Source organism: Mustelus asterias, chromosome 9 (assembly GCF_964213995.1).
Source record: "Mustelus asterias chromosome 9, sMusAst1.hap1.1, whole genome shotgun sequence".
Lineage (NCBI taxonomy): Eukaryota > Metazoa > Chordata > Chondrichthyes > Carcharhiniformes > Triakidae > Mustelus > Mustelus asterias.
In genome coordinates this window covers 21,676,854-21,700,618 of record NC_135809.1, presented here as the reverse complement: position 1 = coordinate 21,700,618, position 23,765 = coordinate 21,676,854, and the positions used below count along the sequence as shown (strand labels likewise).

General features: G+C 40.9%; 1 protein-coding gene across 1 annotated transcript in view; it reads right to left on the bottom strand.

The window, feature by feature from the left end:
• Nucleotides 1-23,765, bottom strand: part of ppfia2 (PTPRF interacting protein alpha 2) — a 411,670-nt gene that overhangs the window by 128,834 nt on the left and 259,071 nt on the right. The window contains exons 7-11 of the mRNA XM_078221160.1: nucleotides 22,370-22,516; nucleotides 19,308-19,442; nucleotides 12,637-12,720; nucleotides 4,009-4,140; nucleotides 2,409-2,471 (exon numbers count right to left, since the gene is read on the bottom strand). Of these exons, the coding sequence (XP_078077286.1) occupies nucleotides 2,409-2,471; nucleotides 4,009-4,140; nucleotides 12,637-12,720; nucleotides 19,308-19,442; nucleotides 22,370-22,516 (561 nt within the window). The remainder of the gene's footprint in view (nucleotides 1-2,408; nucleotides 2,472-4,008; nucleotides 4,141-12,636; nucleotides 12,721-19,307; nucleotides 19,443-22,369; nucleotides 22,517-23,765) is intronic.

Sequence of the window (23,765 nt, the reverse complement as noted above, 5' to 3'; positions counted from 1 at the left end):
TGCTGTAAATCTCTATGACTCTATAAGAATTAAGAGATTTTATCTTATATGCACGATTGAGCAGATTTGGATCTCTCTTCTCTGGAAAAGAGACGAGATGGAAATCTGATAAGGCCTTTAAAATTATAAAAAGAGTTTAAAATATTGATTGTGAAGAAACTGTTTCCTCTTGTGGATGAGTTCTGAACAAAAGGGCATGAGTACAAGATAACCGCTTAATGATCAAATACAGAAGTTAATTATCTTTGCACAGAGAATATGGGGAAATGCAGAACTTGCTATTTCATGGATTGGTTAAAGCAGATAACATTGGTGGATTGACGATTACATCATTGTCTGATGCATACACCAGAGGGAAAGGAATCCAGGGATAAATAAGCTGGGTGGGAGTAGATAATTAGACGAGAAGAAGCTTTTGTAGTGTATAAACACCAACGGAAGGCCAGCTGGAGTAAACAGCCTTTTCTGGTGGTGGAAATCATACTAGCAGCTTAAATCTCCCATGAATATGACGGATATTAAATAGCTTGTCTGGTTTATGTGAAAAAATATTTTCTTCAAGTTGATCTTCTTTGTCTTCTACATACGCCCTCCACAGAAATCTGTTGGAATTGACTGGGCATCTTCACTCTACCCACACAGACACTTCACACTTTCACATCTCCTGCCATTCAGTCTCACTTATCAGATATGATTTGGTACAGTACCAGGATATTTCCTCTAAAAAACTCCTGAGTACAAATTTGCAAATATTTGAAACAAAATACCTTACCAAACCTCTTTGCTTGTTGATTTAGTTTGCAATGAGACTTTAAAAAGATTGTATGAGAAACGTTTAGTCAACAGATCTTACAGATAATTATACTCTCCAGCTTTTTTAGCATCTAGGCCAAGATTTATTTCTCTATATCCATCCTAAACATGATAATGAGCAACATGCTGAACATAAGAATCATGGGTATTATAACGGTAACATTAAATCAAAATGTTGATATAGAAGTGATGATTTGTCATTTTCTTTTAAATTATTATCCCACATCTAAACATTGTAGCAGTACCAGCTCACATATTGCCAATAGCTCTGCTTTTTTGGTTGCTGTGATATTGTATGAGGTGCAGCTAGCCAACCCAAGTTGCCATGCTGATCGTAGCTTATTGAAGTTGGTGTTGAGTTCAGAGGCAAAGGATGGAAGTGTGAGAGCAGAGAAATCAGGATCATGCCCGATTTCTCAGCTCTCGCGATTTTACGAGATCCGGATTTCTGGCGCGGTCAGAGCTCTATTAACCTTTATGGCTTCGCCGAGAGAGGTCCTCTCCGGCGAGTAAAACAACTGCTCCCTATGAATGGGAAACAGTCGCGTTAGCTCACCGGTGGAACCGGAGGCCATTAAGACCCCCCCGGGAGGCTGAAGGCAAGGCGGGGGTGCCCTTTGGGCAGTCCAAGACGGTCGGTGCCACCCTAGCACCTTGACACTGCTAGCCTGGCACCTGGGCAATGCCCACTGGGCACCTTGGCACCATCCACTGGGCAGTGTCAGGGGAGGGGTCTGTAGGGACAGTGCCAGAGGGCGGGGTCAATGGGGCAGGGCAAATGGGGACTTGGGGACAGTGGGGGTGGGCCAATGGGGGTGGGGCCAATGGGGGGTGGGGACACCCACTGCCACTGCCTATGATCGGTAGGGGAGGGAGGGAAGGAGGGGAGGCCTGTTGCCACTCTGCCTGCGATCGGTGGGGGAGGGAGGGGGGCCATAATTGGTCTGGAGGATGGGGGCAGCGGGGGCATCTCGGGCCGGAGGCCCCGTGATTGAGGGGGGGAAGCTAGTTGAGGCTGCTTGCAGTAGCAGGGGCCTGACAACTCTCTCTCTGTCTGTCAGACCCCTGTTACTGATAATGCGCATGTGCAGCATCAGAGGTCTGCACATGCGTAATACCTCCCTCTGCAGGCTGTCTGGTGAGTTAAGCCCCGCTCACAGCCTCTCTGGCTGGAAATTGACTAGCCCATCTTTTTAGAGACAGAGTGTATAAGATTAGGCGTGAAAACTGCCCAAAAATGGATCTGGACCTCTCCCATTTGCAGACTAGCTGGACACTTTGGCTAGGATTTTACGACCTCGCTCTGGTGATGCTCGTTAAATCCCGCCTGAGGCCCATGGGGAATTCCATTCTGCGAGCCTCGCCCACCTCCGGCAGTAAAATTCCAGCCTCAGAAAAAATCTCATATAATTCCACCCAAAGAGCCTCTGCACATCTATATTTGGATCTTTCCCCAAGTACTTAATTTTTAATATTATGGAAACATATGATCATTCTAAATTAATAATGTGTCACTAAAACTTCAATATATCATTATGTTCAATTAACAAAATGTTTCTTTACAGTATTGTGTTCTTAGAAATTATTGATGTTACCTTATCATGAAGGGACTCTTCCAGTTGCTTTCTTAATAGTTCTGATTCTTGTATCAACATGTTCTAAGGTAATAAAACATAATTATTTGCAAAATAAGTAACAATGATAAATTTGATCAAACAATAATACTAAGTTTGTTATCAGGATTTATGTATTAAGGACCTCACTAATTACAATAAACCAACTTTCTAAAACAAATGCATTGTCTAAAGACTTCTCTCTCCAATGAGCTTATTAAATTGGAATTAATCACGTGCACCCTGGTGTGATCAAAACCCCAATATTCTTAACCATGTGAAGAGACCCAAACTGGGAAAAGTATTCTGAGGGTTAGCAAGAGTTATGTATCAAATACCAAAAGAGAAAACGCTGGAAAATCTCAGCAGGTCTGGCAGCATCAGTAAGGAGAGAAAAGAGCTGACGTTTCGAGTCCAGACGACCCTTTGTCAAAGCTTTGACAAAGGATCATCTGGACTCGAAATGTCAGCTCTTTTTTCTCCTTACAGATGCTGCCAGATCTGCTGAGATTTTCCAGCGTTTTCTCTTTTGGTTTCAGATTCCAGCATGTGCAGTAATTTGCTTTTATTATGTATCAAATGGTTTATTTTGTTTTATCATGAATTGACCTGCCAGTTTAATTTGCAAAGAAGGTTCACAAGAATGGTTCCAGGTACGAAGATAGATTGGAGAAGTTAGGACTGAATTACGTTGACAACCAATTTAAGATTGTTGGTTGTGCATGCATTGTGGTGCATTTGCGTGTACTCATAGAGTCATAGAATCTCTACAGTTCTGTTGGAGGCCATTTGGCTTATCGAGTCTGCACTGACTCTCTGACAGAGTATCTTACCTAGGCCCTCTCCCCCACCCTATCCCCATTACTCCACACATTAACCATGGCATATCCATCTCACCCACACACGTTGGGACACTGAGGGGCAATTTAGCATGACCAATCCACCTAACTAGAAACTGCATACATTAATATACAGGGCTCTGTTCTTTGCAGACATAAGGAACAAGTACACACATTGCACCTGTTTCCATTAAACAAAATAAGTGACAGCAATTCATTGACTCATTCCTCAGGGCAATGTCCTGACCAATCAGGGTTAAGCTGTCAAGTTTAAACTTCAAACAATGCTTGACAGTTAACTGTCAATCACCAGCAATTGGTACATTCTCCCTGACAACATCTCTAACAATCAGTGTTCACTTGCCACCTAATCAGCGCTCTCTTCTCATAGAGTATAAATTGTCGTTTTCCCCTGATACTGGTATTCTTGTGACAAGTGCAAGATGAAAAGCTTTGGTCTGTCTCTCTTTTTTCAGCAATACTCAAGTTCTGTACTACCAAAAAAACCTAATTGTTACAATTCTGTGATTCTGTGAATTTGCTCTAGAATTCGGCTTGATTTGACTTCAGCTTATATTGGTCATGGAACTTTAGAACAATATGCACTAAAACATCCAGATTAGGCCCAATAAGAATTTAGCAATTTATACTAGTCAATGTTAATTTCTATGTTAATGTTGCAAAATTAATTCTTCTATTCAAATTAATAATGAATCCTGCAAGCTGGTGACCATAAATATTACCTTATCCTCCAATGCAGCCATTCGCTCTTTTAGATGCAGCTGAAGTCTCTCATTAGATTCTGTTAGCAATCTGTCCACTGTGTCTGAGAGTCTCTTATTGTGCTCTTCATTCATTTTCTCTCTTTGGCGAGCCTATGATGCATGAAATAAAAAAGTCATTTTACAAAACATTTAACTTCATACCGAAGATTAGCAACAGAGTTGAATAATTACATTTTGCCATCCACTGGACAAATCCAAGAAAACAGCAATTGGTGTGTTGTAACCATTCTGTGATTTCTTCGGGCTAGGTTCAGCCAGTTGGGGTGGCATTGTGGCACAGTGGTTAGCACTGCTGTCTCACAGCACCAGGGACCTGGGTTCAATTCCCAGCTTAGGTCATTGTCTGTGTGAATTTTGCATGTTCTCCCCATGTCTGTGTGGGTTTCCTCCGGGTGCTCCAGCTTCCTCCCACAGTCTGAAAGATGTGCTGGTTAGGTGCACTGACCCGAACAGGTGCCAGAATGTGGTGACTAGGAGAATTTCACAGTGGCTTCATTGCTGTGTCTTGTAAGCCTTACTTGTGACTAATAAATAAACTTTAACTTTTACATATTCAGAACTGTGAACTGTGAATAAATCTTCTTTCTGCTGATATATAGAATTCTATATTTTGTGGCAATTTGGTAGATTTTCTTTAAGTGTTTCATTTCTCATTTTTCACTTGCCAGATATTTTGGATCCATGTTTTCCATTTAGTTTGTCTCTCTACATGTTTCATTTTTATCTTTTTGATTCCACTTATTTGAGGGTATCATCCTGAAGGCGTCAATCTGCTGATGACACATTTTATAGTTTCAGAGCTAAATGTTCCAGTTTGGAACATTTTTCAATGATTTTGCAATGGAGTTGTGTCATGATCATTACAGTTTTGGAAACAAATTCATTTGCTCTGGGATGCATTTGCTACCTATTGCGGATGGCAGTGCATCACTGTATCATAGGTTTCCTCTTCTGCTCTGAATCCAAAATATTGGACCTGCAGAAACGCAGTAGGAGTCTTCTAAATGGACCTTTGCATGGTCCACCCCCCGCCCGCTATGATTCTCGTGGGGGGCAGGATGGGAGAATTCCCCCCAGGATCAATAATACTCTAAACACAGTACTATGTATCATTGCTATGTATAGTCAATAAGAAAGTCAATCAGGAGGATGTCTATCGCTCTTTGTTTGTACGGCATTCTGGAATTTGGCTGTCACAGACCCTAGAAGTATGATCTGGAACTTCAGTAGACACTTCTGCTCTTGAAACTAATTCTGCATCATTCTCATATGGTATAGTAGCAGAGGCACAATCGTTAGGCAACTCAGATTCAACTAAGTCTTCCATAGTAGTATTTACAATACCAGGGACTAACGAAGTTGGTACTTCTGGACATAATTACGAGAAATTGGTCAGCTTCGCATCGCCAAACTAATTAATCTTCAGTTTGAACCATGTAAGACCTTTTTATGCTGAAACTATTGCTGGAACCCATTTCTCACTAATGCATAATTACGTGGTAACACACGATCTTCTTGTTGAAATGTGTGTTGTTTTGCCCTTACATCCAGTCTAGCAACTTGAGATTGTTATTGATGCTCTACTATCTCTGAAGGTTCTGGAGGAAATAAACCAAACAGTTCTCAACTTTCTCTTTAAGAGTGGTGACGCAGGTGAACTTTGGGTGATCACATGAATAATATTTCTATAAGATGTCAAAAGGCTATTTATACAGCGTGATAACAAACCTTGCTCTTCTTAGGCTTTTAAAGAATGTTTGAAGGATCGCATGAATCTTTCAGCTAATCCATTGATTGATGGATGATCAGGTGCAGATTTTATACGATCAATAACATTTAATTTGAGAAAATTCTCAAACTCTTATGAAGTAAACTCTGAACCATTATTGCTAACAATCTGTTCCGATTTACCAAATCTTGCAAAAGTTTCATCAAACTTTTCAATGGTTTGTTCAGTTGTAGTAGATCTCATGATAACTTCTGGACACTTTGGGCCCAATTTTACCATCAAGTTGCGCCCATTTTCGGGTGCAAAAACTTGGTAAAGTCAAGCGTAAGGCAATTAGTGCGATCTGTGCCCGCCTCTGCGTCGGTTCCCCCTTTACCAAGGCCCAAAATGGCTGCGATCGGAACTGCACCTGAAACGGGCGCGACGGCCATTTAAATGCATTTGCATGCATTTAAATTGACTTAATGGTCTACACGCCCAACCTTATCGGCACTTCCCCCTTTACCACGGCATTCACCCATCCAGATTCGGCGCGAAAAAGACATATTCAATAAAAGTCCGATTTGGGCGCTCCAGTTTGTGAGGAGGTAAGTGCCGAGCGTCGAACGGTTGTCTGCTTGAGATCGGTGGGCGGGGGGGTGGGTGAAGAGGGGGAAGGTGGGTCCAATGGTTCTCTGCTTGAGATTGGTGGGGGGTGGGGGAGGGGGAGGTCCACTGCCACTCTGCCTGTGATCAGTGAGAGGGAAGGGGGCTGTATGCTGCCCCTCTGCCTGTGATCAGTGAGGGGGAAAAGGGGTCCACTGCCACTCTGCCTGTGATCAGTGAGGGGAAAGGCGGAGGGGCCGCGATCGGTCTGGGTGGTGGAGAGGGTGGAGGGATAAGGGGGTCAGTAATGTTGTGGGGGTGGGGCAATGTCTGTGGGGGCCGGGGGAGGCATTATCTGGCCCAGAAGCGATGTGAAAGGGGAGCTGCATTCTATTCTGCATGCACAGTTGGAGGCTGCAGGATTTCGGGCATGTTTAGCCCCGTCCACAGGCTTCTGCAGTATGATTCGGAATCGCTGATATTTTTTCAGGCAGAGTTCGCATGGGGCGCCTGAGAACAGGTCTGAAAGTAGGATCTGAAACACTTCCAGTTTCAAGTTTGTCCAGCACTTAGAATAAAAATGATAAAATAGGGCCCTTTGAGTGTGCATCAATTATGACTAAGAATATGTAACCCTCAAACTGACCAGCAAAATCTAATATAATGTTGCCATGGCATTTTAAGCCATTTCCAAGGGTGTATAGGAGACAAAGGTGATTGACACTGTCTCACCAAAAATAACTGCATGCCAATTTCTTCATCTGGTCTACATCAGGATGTCCTTCATGTAATTGTTCAAGAATTCTTCCACACAGAGTAGGAGGAGTGATCACTCAGATTCCCCACAATAGACACCTGCCTTGGACAGTCAACTCAAGATTTCTTGGCACATAAGGTTTCAAATCAGGATGCGGACTATGCTTCGGGCTAGCATTCCTTTCAATACCATATCTATCACCTTTCCCATCTCTGAACTTGAGGAGCTCTCACAGGCAAATGATCTACTAAGCATGATTAGAATGGCACTCTGATTGACAATACTTTATATCATATGAGTGTGCGGATAAGATCAGTAACCATCTTTACAACCATTTGCTAATGAAGATATGCCTTTATATGCCGAAAATAATAGTTAAGTGTCAATGATCATTCAATAATGTGAAATGACAGCTATATAAATAATGGTGAAACTTCCGTCTGCCAAAAATTATACTCAATGCTTTTTTTCTAGTTGAGCATAGTTGAATTCAGCACCAGTCAGTGTATGCAAAGCAAAATCTATTGATTGTTCTTCTCCTGAAGGCATAATATCTGAAAATACTGCTCCTACTTCATAAGATGAAGTGTCACAAAAAGCGGTAATGGTAGCTTCAAATTAAAATGAGCAATACTTCAGACTTTTACAAAACATCTTTGACATCCGTGTATTCTTTCTCACGGTCTGTTATCCAGTCCCATGACAGTTTCATGCATAGTAAATTATGCAAAGGCTTCAATGATGTAGCTAAGTTAGGAATAGATTTTCCATCATAACTTATTAATCCTTGAAAGGACCTCAACTGTATCAAATTACTCGGACATGGTGCTTTTAAAATATCGTCCATCATTTTAGATGTTTAAGTAGGCCTTTACTATCAATAATGTGACTCAAATACTGGTCTGATGTGTGGAAAAAAATTATTTCTTGATAGGCATCCCATGTACTTGAAGACGTTCCAATGTTGCTTCTAAATTATTCAAGTGCTCTTGTTTACAGGACTCTGTAATTAGAATATCATCCAGGTATCATTGTACACTAGAGAGACCATTTAAAATCTGATCCATCAATCTTTGGAATAGGGTTGGTGTAGATGTTATTCCAAAAGGCAATCTTTTAAAACAAAAAAGGCCTTTATGAGTAACGATGGTAAGCAGTGGTTGTGATTCAGTGGCTACATTCAACTGTAAATATGTGTGTGAAAGATCAATCTTGCTGAATTTCTGCCCACCTGATAAACCAGCAAACAAATCTTCAATTAAAGGAAGCGGATATTAATCAGCACACAACACTGGATTTATGGTTGTTTTAAAATCACCACAAATATGAACTGAACAATTGGTTTCATGACAGGTATGATGAGGGTAGCCCAGTCCCCCATTGTAACCGGCTCTAACATCAATGTTAACCTTGGGATGAATGCATATGGCACTGCTCTTGCTCTGAGAGCTTCACTTGAGCTCCCTTCATTAAGCCAAGCGTCTCTTCGAATACACTCCTGTATTTATCCAGAAGGTGCTGTAGGTCCGTATTGGCATCGACCAATTTGTTGACAGCACTCCATTTCAGCTTTATCTTCTCCAACCATGATCTCCGAAGTAAAGCTGGAAAATTACCATGGGCCACATGGAGAGGCAACTCTGCTGTTTGCCCACTGAACTCTATGGTGACCATGATGTATCCTTTAATGACACAATCTCTTCTGTGTATGTCCTTAAAATCACATCAGCTGGTTTCAAAGGAAGATGCTTCAGCTTTTGCTGGTATGTAGCTTCAGGAATTAAAGATACAGTAGCATCAGTAATATATTGTCCACCTAATTTCGGAATCACCCAGAATTTATGTGATTCACCCTGTATGGATTACATGTTCAGTTAGAGATCTTCATCATATTTCTGGATATTCTCTTCTTCGCAGTCATGATTCTTTTCTTCCATGTTGTACTTTCTTTTTGTAGAATGCAATTTTTTTTTCTTTTTGAAGATAGCCAGATTCTTCTACTGAATATTCTTATCAGGAAAAGTTGATATAGCCCAACATGTTTTTGCAGAGTAACCCATTTTGCCACACTTTTTGCATTGACTATCCTTGCTCCAGCATTCATTGGCTGAATGGCCAATTTTGGCATATGTGTGACATCCTTGTTCCTGTTTTAACCTCTTATGGGCAGTCCCCAATTTGTGGATTTTAATTCCTGCACCAAATTGTGAAGCCTCTTTAGCAGCAAGTCCCATCAACACTGTGATTTCTATGATTTCTACTGCCGTCTTTAAAGTCAAAGCATGCTCACTAACTTCTTTGGATAGCCTCATTTTGGAGACCACAAACTAGATGATCAAACTAGAAGAGTATCTTCTAACGACTCACCAAACTCACAATGTCGTGTCAGCCTTTTTAAGGTTGCCACAAACTGAACACTGCTTTTGCCTTTCATTTGATTCCTTTGTTGGAATCTGAACCATTCCGCAATGATCAATGGCTTTGGAGAGTAATGCTTTTCAAGGATCTGTATCAAGACATTGTAAGTTTTGATTCCTGGCTTTGCTTGATGAACCAAATTCCAGAACAAATTGTAGGTTCTGCTTCCATTTGTGCGAGAAAAGCTGGTATGAGAACTCGTTTGCAATTTTATTCACTTGTACAAAGCACTGAAAAAGCTCAGCATAGGAACACCATACTGCATTTTTCTTCACTGAAAAGCTCCATGGATCCTAATTGACCCATCATTTCTCTTGCAGGCATTAGCAACCTGAGACTGTTCAGTATATATATTTTTTACTGTCTTCCCAGTATACCCGATTTTACCCTGGAGATTGTTGACTTGATGTTTTTTTTTCCAACGACCTCAACTGTACAGCAAAGCATCCCTCTATTTAGATATGCCAGGTTCTGCCTGAATCTCACCCTTCTCTGATCAGAAAACCCCCTCTTTTGAAACCACACAGAGAGCTTTTTCTTACTTGTCTTCCTGCATTGGCCCTTCAATCTTTATTCCTGTTGTTGCTTCTCCCCAGCCATCTAATTTTGGAAATGTGAGGACCCACAATATCTTCTTTCCTCTACTTAGGATCGTTGCTTGATGTTCTTGATGAAACAAAATCCCGACTCATCGCCAATTTTCTTTCTGTAATGTCCTAACTATGTTAGGGGTTGTGGGTTTTAACAAAGAGAAAAGAATGTGGTTTGCACACATGGATTCAAAATAACAACAACAAATTTATTCTAGCCTGTGCAGAGTACTAACTGAAAGTAAAACAGGAGTCAGTGCAAACACCCTAATAACATCACCATCAAATCATGTCATCAATTCTTAAATCAACCTGCAACACTTTAAAATATAAAACCGCTATTTTTGCAATTTTCTAGGGTTTGTGCTCATGTTCTATTGATAGTACAGTATTGGTAATGACGCCTACCACATGGGCAGTATCCATGTAGGTTTACGACTTATTTAATTCATAGGAAACCAAGCGACAAGTGATTGCCTGACTTTGAGCATATCTCTCACAATTTTCTTTCCAAATCCTTTCATTGACAATCTGCATCTCTCTCCTAATTTACATCCCAGCAGCCACCATACAACAAAGTAGTCTCCTACCCACCAGCAGCAAAACCTTGAGAGGTCTCATATAAACCATGTGCTGAATTTTTTGCTGGGTGAGGTGGTGCATTTCAATGTGCGAATCATCACATTTCCCCATTGAGGTTGGGTTCTCCATTTTAAATAGGGTGAAAATCAGATTTCCTCCCATGCAACATTTTTGTTTGCTGTTGTAGAGTTTTAGAAATCCACTAAAAGCATGCCCAGTTTGAGAGTTCATGAATAATATCTCAGCAGTTTGGAGGATTCTGAAAGATAATTGTAAAGTGCATTCATACTTTTGGATGTTGCTAAGTGCTGTATTGTAATGTAGATGTGTTTTTAATGCAGTGATTCATAATAGTGATCTGTCCTTTAAAGGTAAATTGAGCTTAAATTGATTAACCTTGTGCATTTGTTCACAGGTGCTACAGTACTTTGCATTGGAGAAAGCACAAGAATGCAGGAAAAAATGTACAATCCTGTCAGCCTGTGCTGTCATCATTTCTACTGTGATTTAAATGATTCTATATCATTAAAAAGAAATTGGTTTTGACACTTGAAAAAAACCTCACCACCTGTCCCCTTTCATTGATTGACAATTGGTCTTGAAATTGAAATCACTACTTTCTGTTCTTTCCATCCAAGAGAGCAGTCTATTATTTGGACAGCAGCCATTAGCCACGCTTGGTAAGTGTTAAAAGGTTTGAGCACAGTAGGATTTCCATTCATCTGAGACCAAATGACAGTTTCAAGAATTTGTGATAACAATTTGTTCTTTTGATGTGATTTCTGGTTTGTTGACAAAAGTTAATAGGGTTACAAGTATTAGAAGGTTTTTTCACATGGCAGTTTTTTTTAACAACATGGAGGCTTTTATTTTATGGTGAGTGGTTTATTTTTTTTCCTGAGGAATTTAAAATATTTTCCATTGATATTGCATGGAATCTGAGAATTATTGATCATTGAATCTACAGTGCAGGAGGAGGCCACTGGGCCCATCAAGTCTGCACCGATCTCAATCCCAGCCAGGCCTGCACCCCCTCACATTTGCCCTACTAATATCCCTGACACTAGGGTTAATTTAGCATTCAACCTAACCCGCACATCTTTGGACCATAGGAGGAAACCGGAGAACCTGGAGGAAACCCACATAGACATGGGGAGAAAGTGCAAACTCCACACAGACAGTGACCCGAGCCGGAATTGAACCTGGGTCCCTGGCGCTGTGAGGCAGCAGTGCTAACCACTGTGCCATCGTGCCACCCTGCTGGGTGAATGGCTATGGAGTATATATGGGGGACATAAAAGATGGGATGCGTAATCTGAGGATGGCATGGGCGATCTGAAAGTGCATGGCTGGCATTGGGTTTGGGTTCAGGGGGGTGAGGGGGGGGGGAGGCGTAAAGTTCAAAGTGCCTTCAAATGCTGTTATAGAGACTGCAGTATTGTATTGGGGAACCAAAGTGAGCCTTCTAACTGGCCCACCTCCCCAACCATGCTCCTTACACACTCCAGTATGGCTCACAATCTGCATTGTGAGCTTAACTCCCATGTGAAAAGACAAAAATGATGCCTACAGTCACATGTGGATTTGGCATGAGACTCACAAGCCATGAAAGTGCGCAAGTCAGTTTTCCAAAGCCCAGAGGAAAATATGGCACCGCATATCCATGATATTGCCTTTGCTTCCAATTATGCATAAGCATGTAAGTTGTGCTGTCAAAACATCTCAAGTTTTGGTGTTACACAAGAGCCACAAATTAATTTCAAAATGCAGTGTAGTCAGCACGATAGTAAGACTTGAGAGCGTAAACAACCAATTCATCACCATTTACATAAGGACCCATTTTAGCAAGTAATACAATGAGTAATAATTGAAATAACTAATACAGGATTATCTAGCATTCTCAGTATCATATTCTCAATTCTTACCCTCTGAAGTTCTTGATTCTTTTCTTCAAGCTGAGTCTCTAAGTGCCTCAAACGTTCTTCTATACTGCCATGTCTCTCTTCTGCCTATAACATAAATTGAAAAAGCTGAATAGATCTCACTTTTATTTTATCAAGCTAATATACCCACACGTGTTTCATTTAATCAAGAAAAAACAAGCCAAGCTCAAGCCTTTGCTGTCTGTGGACTCATGTTCAGAATTAAGCAGGCAGCTAGAGAGCATTGCTTAACATTTGTGGACTGGTCAAGCCTATAACACCTCAGCATCAGCAGTACTTCATTATTGATTTCAAAAATATTTTCATGAATGATGAGTTCAGCCATATGTAACAACATGCTGGATTTTCATGGTTAAACCACAATCCTGCTATTTTCAACAAATAAAGCTTGTCAAGCATAGAACTGAACAATGATAAATTGTGAAAAAAAATCTAATTATCAACCAGCAAGACTACCTTCCTAAGTATGGTGACCATTTCTTGCAGTTTTGCTTCCAAAATATAGGGATAATCATCAGATGAGGTAGAAGAGGTTGGGTCAGACTGACAAGTCAAGGAAAAGAAGAGGGACAAATCGAAAAATCAGAACTAAAGATACAAACGCTGAATAAAATACAGCACATAATGTTTGAAACAAAAAGAATGACTAAAGGCCAAACACTAACTGCACAAACCAATAGTACTTTCAAAAGCATGACAGGTATATTAAAACAATCACATATGTAAGTAATTTACAGAGTCTTAAATTTAAACCAATATCAAAATGTTGCTGCAAAAATGCATTTTGTTTCTGTAATTGATTTTTCTCTTGAAAGTTCAAAAGGTAAGCAAAGGTTTCATGCAAGTTTATGGGGGAGAAAGCAGTCCATTCCCCTCTGTGAATAAAATTTATTACATCCAAATTATGTAGAATTTTCCTGTAATAAATTGCAATTTATTTATAATAAACATTTGTTTATGAAACATTGGGCAGAATTTAATACTCCCCCTAGGAGCAGGCTGGAAAGTGGTGGGGGCAGGAAATGGGATGAGAAAACTATGATGGAGAGCCCATCAAGATTGACTTCTGCCTGGACACCAGTTGAGGTCCTTAAGTGGCCAGCTCCCTTGCAGAAGTTGCGAACCCTAACCGCAACCAGCAGACTGCCTGATTGGGATTTAGTCCTGACAGGGCTCCTGGAAATGGTTGTGGCAGGGTTGCCACTGGCTCTCCAGCTGGTGGGCAGGTCCACTACCATGACCATTAAATTCCACCCATTAACTCTGTTTCTCTATTCATTGATGCCGCTTGATCTGCTGAGTATCTCCAGCATTTTCTATTTTCCAGCATTTGCAGTATTTTGCTTTTGTAAATTATTGTTTCTCTGCAAATGTACACACCACAGGATGCTTGGATAGTTGGTATTCACATTGACAACTACTGCAGGGTCATAAATAGACCAAAATGCCCATTCGACTTTGAACAATGTGCATTATAGAACATAAAAAATCTACAATTGCTTTCAAGGATCATATGCAGGACATAGGACACTGTATATGAACTATTTAATATTTACTTGTGTTCAATTCGTGATTAGATTACTGTTCTATTTCCCTACAGAAAGAAAACTTGTACAAAAAAAGTGACTTTCATAAAATCAGTACGTCGAGTAGACTCACTGGCCAAATGGCCAATTCTGACTTCTATTTCTTATGGTCTTATGATCAAAGCGCTTTATTGTTAATAAGGGATAATTTTGGGAAGGATACTGGTTCGCTCTTCCTTAACATGGGATCATTTACACCCATCTGACAGGGAAGCTTAGATCTTGGTCTAAAATCTCATCCAAAATGCAGCACTCTCTCAGTATTGCACTAAAGTACCAGACTGAATTATGTGCTCAAGGTTCTGAAGTAGTGCTTAATCCCATGACCTTCAGAATCAGAGGCAAGAGTGCAAACTGATGCAAGACTGACACCATAGCCCAGAAATTCAGTCTCACATCACACAAAGCCTAAAAATGGGCAATTTCCTTAAGCACGTTCCCAGTTACATTGTTTAATTTTACATAGAATATTACATAGGATATAGGTAGTTCATAGCATATATGGTACAGAAACGGTACAGAAACAGACCATTCGGCCCAAGCAGTCGATGCCATTATTTATGCTCCACTCGAAACTCCCCCCATAAGTTCTCATCTAAATTATCATCATAACCATCTCCCTCAGATGTTTGCCTAGTTTCCCCTTCTAAGCATCCATACTACCAACATTCACTGCAACCACTTCCTGTGGTAGTGAGTTCTACATTCTTGGCAGGAGATTTTAGAAAAAAGAACTGGCATTAATGTAGTGTTTTTCACATCTTCATAGCATCAAAAAGCAGTTTGCAGCCAATTGCTTAAATTTGTTGCATAGAGAAATATAGCGGCCAATTTTCACATAGTAAGGTTCCACAAATGCAAACAGGCTTACTGACTGGTTAATTTGTCCCATATATATATACATAATTATTTAGAATGTAATAGCACAGAAATGGCCTGGTCCATATTGGGATTTATGCCCACTTGAGCCTCCTCCCGTCTTTATGCATCCAACTCTACCAACATAACCCTCTACCCTAGGATAGAGCTGTGAAGAAGGCCTATAGTGTGTTAGCTTTTATTAAGAGGGGGTTGGAGTTTAAGAGCCGTGGGGTTATGCTGCAACTGTACAGGACCTTGGTGAGACCACATTTGGAATATTGTGTGCAGTTCTGGTCACCTCACTATAAGAAGGATGTGGAAGCGCTGGAAAGAGTGCAGAGGAGATTTACCAGGATGCTGCCTGGTTTGGAGGGTAGGTCTTATGAGGAAAGGTTGAGGGAGCTAGGGCTGTTCTCTCTGGAGCGGAGAAGGCTGAGGGGAGACTTAATAGAGGTTTATAAAATGATGAAGGGGATAGATAGAGTGAACGTTCAAAGACTATTTCCTCGGGTGGATGGAGCTATTACAAGGGGGCATAACTATAGGGTTCATGGTGGGAGATATAGGAAGGACATCAGAGGTAGGTTCTTTACGCAGAGAGTGGTTGGGGTGTGGAATGGACTGCCTGCAGTGATAGTGGAGTCAGACACTTTAGGAACGTTTAAGCGGTTATTGGATAGGCACATGGAGCACACCAGGATGATAGGGAGTGGGATAGCTTGATCTTGGTTTCAGATAAAGCTCGGCACAACATCGTGGGCCGAAGGGCCTGTTCAGTGCTGTACTGTTCTATGTTCTACTCCATTCTAGTTTCCTTCATCTAATTCTCCATAAATGCCTTAAGGAGAGTCCGACTTACATATGCCCTTTATCTATCCTCCTTGGGGCCCACCTGCACTTTTGTGCAAGCCAAGAGCTGGAGAATACTTTGCTGCATGTTTGCGAGGTGTTAGTTTGTTACTCCCACACGGCAGTAGCGAGCCCTTGTTGCAGCAAAAATGGGGTCTGTTTGAATGGCCAACTGATTCAGGAGTCACACACCACCACCTTTCCCCTACTGGTGAAATTGGTATTTCAGAAATGGGGGTGGAACATCTGAATCCACACCACATCCAGTCTCCACGACTCCACAAAAACTCAGCCCAACATTTCAGGTCTATGAACTTTTATCAGAACTGATCCTTGTCTGACCTCATTCGAAGAATGTGCATGGCCTCAGTAAATGCAGACAGAAGTGGTGGGCCAGACTTGCAGCCCAATGGTCCTTGATCTTGGGGGAAAACCCACCACTGGCCCTTCATGTGCTTGAATAGAACAAGAGGTGGCGGGGCTCCCCTAAAATAGGTGATACAGGGTTCTTGCCGGCTCTCCCAATACTTGTGCCAACCTGCTGATATTTTCCTCTGTTGCTTCAGAATTTCCCTCCTCGTGGATGGCCCCTGAGGCACAGCACCTATGTCCAGCTGAGCAGAGAATGGATTGTCCAGCTCCCTCCACTGGGAACTCACCACTACTATCTCTATCTCCAGCACCTGCTCTTGCTCACCTACGGGAGGAATTTGGTGTCCTCTCTTGTGGCGAGTTTGGCAGCAGGGAGGCATTTGATTAGTGCGAGGGTGGAGAGTCTGCTGCCTTCCAACCTCCACTCTGACTAAGTTCTCAGCAAGAAAGCCTGTGCACAGTCTTCCTGCCCCACTCCCAATTGAGTCCTTTAAAAGGGCTCATCATGCCACCGCCGGTTTCAAACCTGCAGCAGACAAGAAACTTGCCATGTAGAGAACACAAGAAGCAAACCCTGGCAAGTTTCCTCACAGGCACCCAGGGTGGGGGTGTCCCAATTCAAAGGCACTCAGTACCTGATTGAGGGTGTCAGGAAAGGGTAGGTTTGCTGAGAGCCACCCCTGCCCTTGCTCTGATTTCCTGTTACCCTCGCTTCCCTGTAACCCTCACCCCGTGACTCACCTCCTGTCATCGCACACCTCTGGCCTGCAATCCATTCACGATCCTTGGCCTAGGTTGGGTGCCACACTGTAGCAGCCACCGCCTCCCTAATAGTGCTGACATTCAATAGAGATAATGACATCTGGTTGGCTGGCAACTCTCAGTGAGCAGGACTTCCAGCCTGATGGTCCTTGATTGTAAGGGAAAGCCTATCATCAAGTGCTTGAATAGAACAAGATGTGGCGGGGCTCCCCTAAAGAGATGGTACAGGATTCTGACCAGCTTTCCCAATACGTGCCAACCTGCTGATTTCACTGTCTTTCTCCATCATGATCCAATTGGCAATGGCTGCATATCCACCCCTAGTTCTGTGCCTCCCCTTCTGAAATGAGAGAGAAGGCATAGAGTTCTGACTGTGAGAAGCATGATGATTGAATGATGACATTTGAAAAAGTGTGACTGTGAGGAATGTGTATGAAAGTGCAATCGGACGACGGTGAGTGTGAGTGGTGTGTCTGAGATGAAGCTTTGAGGAGTCATCTGTGGATAAATAAATGTGTGTAACTGTAAGGTGAGTTGGTCAGAGGAGTGTTATGCAGGAGAACGCGAGAGAGTGAGAGAGTAATGGCTGCCAACTCAAAGCTGTTCACCTTGCCAATTCTAATGAGCTAATTGAATCTTCTTATGGCCCTGGATCCAGATTCGTGGCACCACTATTTGGCTGTTGACAGCCTCAGCAATCTCCAGTCATAACTCCTTGGTCAGACTAGCTGGCTTTCTCCTCCCATCCTCGGAAAAGAGGATTTCCTGCTGGCCTTGACTACTTCCATCATTATATCCAGAAACGAGTTTGAGGGCTGGGGCCTAGCCTTCTCATGTCTGGCTTCATTCATGATAAAGTTTCATCCTTTGCGGTGCTAGATTGGTAACTATTATTGTGACCAGATTCCCTCTGAATAAAAATCCTTCAATAATACATCTGGTCATGATTCTGCCCATCCTCCCTGATTGGTCAAAGAACCCAGATGTAGGATGTTAATGCAATGACCCAATTAAAGAGCCATGATAAAGCCCATTGAAGATTTCACTGGATCCTTGACTTGCTGATGGTTCCACAGGGACAAGTTCAGAACATTCTGTCCTCACTGCCTAAAAGAATGCAAGAGGCAGAAACCCTCCTTACAATTTTAAAAAATGAATATGCACACAATGTGATGTAACAAACCAAGAATGGGAAAGTGGAATTAGGCTGATACAGGCATGTCGGGCCAAATAGCCCCCTTCCAAATTTTCTATATTTCTACATAAGGCTGAGTAGCCTGAAATTATTCAGTCTATTCTTTTCTTGCTTTTTAAGCACAGCACAAAGTGTCTGTCCTCCATCCCTCCAGCACTACAGTTGTAGCCAGAGAAGATAGGAAAATTATGGTCAGAGCGTCTGTTATTTCTTACCTTGCTTCTCTTAGCAGCATTCAAAATGCCCAGGTTTAATGCCAGGCAGACTTATAAAGAGGTCACATGACTCCCAATTTACTCTAGATTTGAAGATACAGTCCCAAAATATAATAATCTTCTAAATTTTGTAATTGTAAATAAGTTAATCTCAGACAAAAATGACACAAGAATTATAAACCAACTGGTTCAGTCTCAAACATTTGGTGGCCAATAAACAGGATTTGTATCAGAAACCAAACGGTCTTTCCAATATTTATTTGGAGGATTGTCCGCTTGTCTAGGTCTGATTGTTGATTACTTCTCTGATTTTTTTTCTCTCCATCTCTGGAGATGTAGTATAGAATGTATGCTGCAGTGCAATTAACTTTCAATTCATTGTACAAATCGTTCAATTTAGGAACTCATTAAGAAATAGAATTAATGATATGCAGCAAGGCCTGCATTTCATGTGGTTCCATTCTATCACTGGAAGATCCTACCAATTGATTGAGTATGTGTGACAAGGTCAAGGACGCTGAGATATTTTGGGGAGGGAGTCAAGCATTTGAGACATCCACCAGAACTCATCTTTCCGACATATAAGTAGTTACATGAACAATGTTCAAAAAGTGTCCATTTTGATGTACGACAGTTTACAATACAACCAATGTGAAACAGTGTGTAATGGTTTCTTTAAAACCTTTAAAAATAATTTACCCAGTAAGTTAACGATATTCTTTGTGGAGGGGTGGGATGGGGGTTGTATGGCACAATTCTTAGCACAATATAATAAGGTCTTGATTAAAATTATCTTCATATCAATGCATTTACCTTTGTCAGGGCTGCAATACGCTGGGCAAGTTCAGCTTCTACTTCAGGTAATGTTTCTGCTCTCTTCATTGTTTGCTGTAGCTTCTGTTCAGCATGTTCTAGACGTTCCTGCAACTGTCTATTTTTATCTTCTAGCTAAATTCCCATGTAACAGAAATGCAGAATTTGAATTTAAGTGATTCTCTGAAAGTACTTTTTTTCTACATCATTTAATTTGCAAGTTTAATATTTGTAAATAATCTATAATTATCTACCCTTAAGCAAATCTCAAATTTATTTAACAGATTACAAATATTATCCAATTTATAACTTTTTCCTGTAATTTACCATCCATTTTAAAGATGACATGCACTATTATAATTATGAAAAGTTATTTTCTTAAAATTTAGAATTGCAAATCTATTCAAAACATTTACTGATCAAGTCTTAATGCATTGAATCTAAGGGTTAATAACAAAGAATACTTTTGGCTTGGTATTTTGATGAATGTGAATATTAAGAATAATGTTAACAATATATCAATTACATTGCACTATACTGTAGCTTGGATTTATTCTAAGTGCAAAAGACCCTGAGACAAAAGTTCCAATCATCCCACTTCATTGGTTGAAAATGTCCAAAGCCCTATACTCTGACCCAAACTAAGGAATGTATTCACAAAAACTATCAGGGTTGACCAAAATTATTTACACAGACACATAGCAGTGGAGCACCAGATATCTGTTCAGTTTGGGTATGCCTGAGGCCCACCCAGGGACCAAAGTTTAAAAAGATTTCAACTATTTCATCTCTCTTTTCCAGGATAGGTCATCTTTGCTTGATAAAGGTGGACCTTTTATGTGACCTGAAGAGGATTCTCACTGACAAGATTTCCACTAAAGTTTTATAAAGGCAAAATGAGAAGAATTTACAGAGTGGTTTCTGGTCTCAACTAGACAAATCTTTTGTGTACCGGGGGTGGAAGATCCTCTTTTTGACTCCTGACTGAAAAGTGACTGTCAAATATGGAACACAAGCTCCTGACCCAGAAAGATCTGTTACTGTTATGCACTGACGTTTCAGAACGGTGCAAGTAAAAAAAATTCAAATGACAGATAACTTTTGGATCCTGTCAAACTTGGCAATGTCTGTGCAATGCTATCGTAAAATGTGGAAGAATCAAACAATTCATATTTTGTGATCTACAAGAAATATTCTTCTCTCAAGAATGTCTCACAACACAATAACAATCTAACCCTACCACTGAATTCTAAAAAGATGAACCGCAATAATAGAATATAAAATCAAAGAGAACCACTAATACAACTGGGAAACCAAAACAGCTGCCTGATGATGTATAATATTCATTCATCCATCCCAAAGCCAGGTCCTTGGTTCATTGTTGATGCTTCAAACCGAGCTGTTTTCTTGGCAGGTTTTGTTAATGGTGGTTTGGCGTTGCCTTCCACTCTCAAGGATAGTGTGAGAAGGCAGGTCCCAATTTTACCTCAGCCGGAATTGGAATCCAACCTGTACTATTACTGTAATTCTGAAACACGTCAACTGAGCTAACCATCCCCCAATATACAATACATTGAAGAGGAAATTACCAGTTTTACTTATTGAAACAGAGTGGCCTTAATTTTATGTATTTAAACAATAATGAGTAATAAAGAACACTTTTTATGGATAGCAAGGCATTACTTCATTAGTTTTGTTTGTGTGGTGCATTTTCAAAGCTCTAAAACAAATCAGATGCACCATTGCCACGGCATGCTCATTCACATATTTATGTTTTAAATTTAAATTTATGAGCTATGACTTAAACAATATTGGAGAACTATTTGGGTAGCATTTGGTAAACACCTGTAAAATGTTAACTGAGCGTATAATGTTGCAAAGAATATTGTAAGCCTGAAGATTGGGCATATTCTAGAAATCAGGAAATGGCAACAAAAAGTGAGAAAATAGAATCTGAGGAGAAACTTGCCATAAATACAAAAATAGATTGTAGAGAGTTTTACTATATAAACAAAGAGTATAGCTAAAGTAAACATTGGTCTCTTAGAGGTAGCAACAGGAAAATTTATCATGGGCAATGAGGAAACATTAGAGATATGTTTTGTGTCTGTCTTCTTAGGACACAAATTGCATACCAGAAACAGAGTAACAAAGGAGCTAAAAACAGTGAAGGATTTAAGACAATTATTATCAACAGAGAATAAGTGTTGGAGAAACTTAAGGGGCCAAAAGTTGAGAAATCCCCAGGACCCAGGACTAAACCACAGAGTTCCAAAAGAGATAGTTGCAGAGGATGGAATCTTTGGCCCTGGCATGACAGGAACAGAGCTGGAAAATGTGATCAGAAAATGTGATCAGAAACTCCACTGATCTCTAACTCCTTTGCCCCCAGTGATTTCCAGATTCCCTTCATAATCTCTCCCTCCAGGTGATCTGTTCCTACCTTGTGATCAGTCACTGTCATCCTCTCTTTCTCATTCTTTTGTGGCTGTACTCTGAGTCCCTGATCTTTTTAACAGTTAGGGGCACAGCGCTCTTCAGCAGCTACCTTGTGCTGAAGATTTTCTTACTCAGCAGCTGTAACCCTCTCATTCTGGCCAGCCACTGGGCAGGAAACAGGGTAAAAGGATCCTAATGGAGGCAAATTAAGCATTTCCACATATCAGAATGATGATTGTGTGAGTATTTTGCTCAAACCACAGCCCTATTCTTCCCTTTACTTCAAATATGTACCTGATCTCTCTTTAAAAAGATGCAATGTTCTCTGCCTAATCAAAAACCCATGGCATCACTGTTAGCAGTAGCCATTACTGAGGCTGCAGCTTCAGGGAGAGGGTGCCTCAATGGTTTTACTGAATTGTTAAAAAGCACCATTTAAAATGGCATCTGTGAAAATATTATATTTCATACAACTTATTAGTGATAAAGACATTTCAGCAGTGGCAAGGAAGTAGATGGTATATGCTGGTATGTTCCTCTTCAACGTTGAACATTTTCAAAAGTTGATGATGAAAGTGACCTCTCATTCATAGATTAACATGTCATTGACAAATTTACTGAACCTGGCGTAAGAATGCATCCTTATTTGCCAATTCATTTTCAAGTTTGTCATTTATGTCATGTAATGAAGTTGACTCTCTTTGCACATTAAGGTATCGCTTCTCCAATGTAGTTATCCTTTCTTCCATATCTTCTTTCTGAGCAATCACCTGTGGAAAATCAATAAAACTAATTTTACTTTGCTTTAACTTTAGACATTTTTTTGCAAACAAAAGTTGTTTTAATCTAAACTGGGATAGCAATTGTGTACAGGGCAGAGAGAAAAAAATTCTAATTTTTTTGATCAGTACATTTCAACCCAACACGGAAGAAGGCATTGGCAGACCTTTTCTGGGGAATTAGGTTAGTAGGGGATCATTAGGTAACACTCATTAGTGTATCATCAGGTTTAGATTAGCTGTGGGAAACGACAAGGAGCCATCTAGAGCAAAAATATTTAATCATAGGATGGCTAATTTAAGTGGCTCAAGAATGGACCTGCATTGGGTAAGTTGGAGTGAAAGATTGGCAGGCAAAACTGCAATGGAAAGAAATAGTTTGGGTATAGTCGAGGTACATTTAACAGGGAGAAGAATAGGGCAACCAAAGCCAGAGCTCCCTGGATGATGGAAGGAGTTTAATACAGCCTGTTGCAGTGGGAACCAGGCTGGCCAGGTCCAATAAATTTACACCCTGGGAGGATCCCCATGACAGCTTCACGTCTGGATGAACCTGCCCTAAACCCACGCCAATGTGACATCCCACTGGTGAAGTTTGAAAATACGTCTCAGGCTCAATATACGGCGAGGGGGGTCGTTAATACAATTTGAATGGGCTAAAAATTGAGATCGAAGAAATAATAGAAAGTTGGCTGCACTTAAAGTTGATAGTTCACTGGAACCAGATCGAAAGCACCTGAAGATGCTAAGGGAAATAAGGGTGTAAACTGAAAGGATACAAAGGTGCAGACAATAATCTTCCAATCCTCTTCAGTTAAGCGGGAAGGTGCTACAGAGGACTGGGAAGTTGCAAATGTTACTCTCTTATTCAAAAAGGGTTAGAGCCCATATAACTCTTCTTTTAACTAGAGGGAGAAATGATTAGATACTGTATAAGAGGGGTTGGAACAGCTGGAGCAGAGTAGAAGGTCAGTGATAGGTGTCTGCTCGGAGAGATTACAATAAAGATGTATACGTCACAGGACAGAAGAAGTGTTAATGGCAGCGTGAAAGGCTATACAGTGTTAGTAGTGGCACAAAGGTAAGATATTAGAATGTGTTAATGGTAGAACAAAGGACAGTGCTTAAGAAAGAAAAACTAATGAACAGGTGACAGGTGGCCCTGGGGCGGGGGCGGGGGGGGGGGGGGGGGGGGGGGTGCGGGCACGGGGGGTGGCGGTTTGTATTGGGAAAAAACATT